The sequence below is a fragment of the Pelobates fuscus genome, chromosome 8 (assembly GCF_036172605.1).
Source record: "Pelobates fuscus isolate aPelFus1 chromosome 8, aPelFus1.pri, whole genome shotgun sequence".
Classification (NCBI taxonomy): domain Eukaryota; kingdom Metazoa; phylum Chordata; class Amphibia; order Anura; family Pelobatidae; genus Pelobates; species Pelobates fuscus.
The window spans coordinates 41,191,310-41,194,782 of record NC_086324.1 but is presented as its reverse complement, the minus strand read 5'-3'; the positions used below and the strand labels follow the sequence as shown (position 1 = coordinate 41,194,782).

Here is a 3,473-nt window from a genome sequence, read left to right as displayed (position 1 = left end):
TGTCCTGAATTGTTCAGTGTTGTTGAAACACTGGCTGTCACTGTGAAGTTACTTCAGACCCATTGTTACTTTGTTTTTCTATTCATTGCCATAAGAGGACAAGTCTCCCATCTCTCTATGGGTGACATAGTGTGAATTTCCCACCCTCTCCACCCCCGCCCTCTCTCCCTGCTGTGTAGCAGGCTGCAGAGAGGACTCACAGAAGCAACACGTGGGAGGAGAGCCAGCTTGTCCTGGGGCAGAACCCTTAGCCCCTCACTAGGTTCTGGAAATGATTGGCTGTTGCTAGGTGACGTAGCCAGCCGTCACATGACCAGAGTTAAATGCCTGGTGCTATAGCCTTGAAGGCTCAGACTATCCTGCTCAGCACCCAGTGAGCTGCACAGCCTCCACCCCCAGCCAAACACCCCCTGTTCCCTGCACTGACCTTGCTCAAAATTCTGCAGAGGGGACCATGCATCCAGCAGTGCCCAATATCCACTCACAGCACTCCTGAACCCTCATTACCCACCTGGGCACTGATCACTACTTGCATTTGGCTGCTCTGCTCCACCCAGACACCAGGCTCACTGCCCCCCTCACTGGGCTCCTCACTGGGACCTGGACAGAATGACTGGTGTGTTTGACAGCTTGGTGTCAGACATGCATTCAAACCAAATGACCTCCAGCAGCTATCACAGTCTGCACAAGTCCCAGGAGTCTCCAACTCTGCCAGTGTCCACAGCCACAGATAGCAGCTATTACACCAACCAGCAGCAGCAGCACTGTGGAGGGGGGTCCCCCTATGGACAGCTAGCTGGATCGTACCAGTTCCATGCCAGTGGCATCAATGGGATCTCTTACTCTGCCAAGTCCTATGACCTGTCCTATAATGGCTCTTACAGCACCTATGGACCATATGGAACTAGCCCTTCCCCTACACACAATGACCCAGGTAAGCATGTGATGTGCCCTGGGTGGTGGGTTAGGGTGCCTGCTCTACCATCCTGTTATTACTGATTGGTGAAACTGTAAAACACCAGGTTAATGGGAGCAGCTGTCATCTCCGAGTAATGGCTGAACCTGCCCGGCAGATCTAACAGATTCTCTGTGATAGCATTAATTATGCAGCAGGTCAGATTTCTAATGCTAAGAGATGGGTGAAAATCAGGTTAAATAATGTGATATTTTCCCACAATTTTTTTAATTCGTGTTAATGTCATATTTGACATGGAATAAATATGCATGATGTTGTATAAACCCTATTGTACTTGTGTGAGTTTTTCAATGTAATTGTAAGGTTTGCATGATGTTCTGCATACTGTGTTATGGATGTAATTAATGAATAATATTAAGTGATTTATTTCTGATCAATCTGTGTCTGTGTTATAGAGAAGGAGGAATGTGAGCCTGAAGTCAGGATGGTGAACGGAAAGCCAAAGAAAGTCAGGAAACCCAGGACAATCTACTCCAGTTTCCAGCTGGCTGCCTTGCAAAGACGGTTCCAAAAAACCCAGTACCTGGCACTGCCCGAGAGAGCTGAGCTGGCTGCCTCCCTCGGCCTGACCCAGACACAGGTGAGACTCAGCCCCCCACAGGCCCAGCTACAGAGTAGTTCATTAGAAGGTGACAGGGGTGGGTAATGCTAGTTTAGAATGTTGTGTATATGGTGTTTATACATGTTTCCCCTATTCTTGGATTGTTACATTTCAGATAAAAATGCTTAGACTAGTGTGTAAATAATAGAAATGGCTTAAAGCGCTTCTACGTCTAGGTTAAAAAAAAAATGTAAAAAAATAAAATAAATCAATAAAAAAAGAAGTGTTTATTTTTTTATTTTTCAGCATCTCGTTATTTAAAAAAAAAAAAATTAAAAAAAAAATACCGAAATGCTGAAAAATCGCTGGAGGTTTTTTTTTATTATAATTATTATTATTATTTTAATTGATCTCATAAGCACTTCTAAACTCTTTTATGTGTGATTTATAATGAGGAAGTGAGCTTGTTTTGCTTTGCTTTGTTTTTGATACATATTGTTTCTGATTTTTTCTTTAATTTTTAATTTTTTTACTTTTTTTTTGCGGAGGGGGGAGATTGCTTTGTTGTTTTTTATTTTGTTTTTGTGTTTTTTTTTTTTCTTAACGTCCTACTACACTTTTATAACATGGAATGTAAATATTTAAATATAAGATCTTAAGAATTAAAATACAACGACGTGTCATGCCAGCATCTATGTCAATAAGTCGATATTTTAAATGATTTAACATAATCACAATAATAATTAATGTGTAATTTCCAAAGACTTAGATTGCATGTAATCCCTCTGTCATCTTTTTACATTTATTTTTTATTAACTTTTGTTTTTGTTTATGTTTTTTTTCCCTCTGCATTAGGTGAAAATCTGGTTTCAGAACCGCAGGTCTAAGTTTAAGAAGATGTGGAAAAGTGGGGAGATCCCCTCTGATGGGAGGCCAGCAGTCAGTGACTCCCCACCATGCAGCTCCCCCCCTTCCTCTGCAGTGACCTGGGACTTTGCAACACACCAAAGGCTGCAGGGGACAGGCTCTGCTCTCCAGCCCCCCAGCTCTGGGTCCAGCCCCAGCCCATTCCTGGGCAACTATTCCTGGTACCAACCTTCCAACCCCAGCTCCCACCTCCAGTCTAACCCTCTGCTACATCAACAGCAACATCACCTTCATCACCATCACAACACTGCAGCTGTCACTGCAGGGACTATTTTCTAAACACCCCCTTTTCAAATGCCAAGTTATGGGATGTAATGGACCAACAAGCAACAGGCTGGACACGTAAAAACCTGTAAGTGGGAGAAAGAATTAAGTGGGAGATCTTTCTGTGTCAATGATCAGGGGGCGATACAAGCTCAGGTTCACAAGTCAGACTGGTGATCTGATTAATCATTTTATTTACTCCAGCATAAGGCACTGAGAAAAAGCAAGGACTCTGTGTGCAAACAATTGGCATCCGACCAATATTGTTTTTTTTTTTATTTTTTTATTGTTTTATTTTTTATTTTTTTATTATTTTATATCTGAAATGCTCCTCTGGCACCATAGATTGGCTGAACAGATTGTCTAAATTATTATTATATATATATTTTTTTTTTGGTGGGGTGTAATTTACGTATTGAATAATAATAATAATCCGGATAATTAATTTTACACCAATTGGTTTATAATTTAAAAACATGGTTTATAATTTATAAAAAAAAAAAATGTATGGAGCTAGGAATTCCACCTAAAAAAAATCTTTCAAATGTTCATCCTGTTTTGTTTTTTTTTTCCTTTGATATAGATCAGCTATTGTAATACCGTGTAATTGTATTATTTTATGATTATTATTTTAGTCCCCTACCACTATTAATTTCGTTTTTACGATCTTCACTTAAAAAAAAGAAAAAAGAAAAGAAAATTAAAATGCCAAGATCCTATGTTATGGAAAATTATTTGAAAAAAAAATGCAAAAGAAACCACAAA

The 3,473-nt window shown here is 40.2% G+C and overlaps 1 protein-coding gene across 1 annotated transcript; it reads left to right on the top strand.

Moving 5' to 3' along the window:
- The first annotated feature begins 370 nt into the window (after positions 1 to 370).
- Positions 371 to 2,960, top strand: DLX2 (distal-less homeobox 2). The gene is made up of 3 exons (XM_063428645.1): positions 371 to 934; positions 1,372 to 1,556; positions 2,373 to 2,960. Exons 1-3 carry the CDS (start codon positions 610 to 612, stop codon positions 2,721 to 2,723), a joined length of 861 nt encoding a protein of 286 aa, XP_063284715.1. The 5' UTR covers positions 371 to 609; the 3' UTR covers positions 2,724 to 2,960.
- Positions 2,961 to 3,473: the final 513 nt, after the last annotated feature.

Excerpts from the sequence above, each read along its gene's own strand:
- DLX2 (XM_063428645.1), top strand. The coding sequence starts at position 610 with ATGACTGGTGTGTTTGACAGCTTGGTGTCAGACATGCATTCAAACCAA. Across the intron at positions 935-1,371 it reads CCCTACACACAATGACCCAG|AGAAGGAGGAATGTGAGCCT; the intron begins GTAAGCATGTGA and ends TCTGTGTTATAG. Across the intron at positions 1,557-2,372 it reads TCGGCCTGACCCAGACACAG|GTGAAAATCTGGTTTCAGAA; the intron begins GTGAGACTCAGC and ends CCTCTGCATTAG.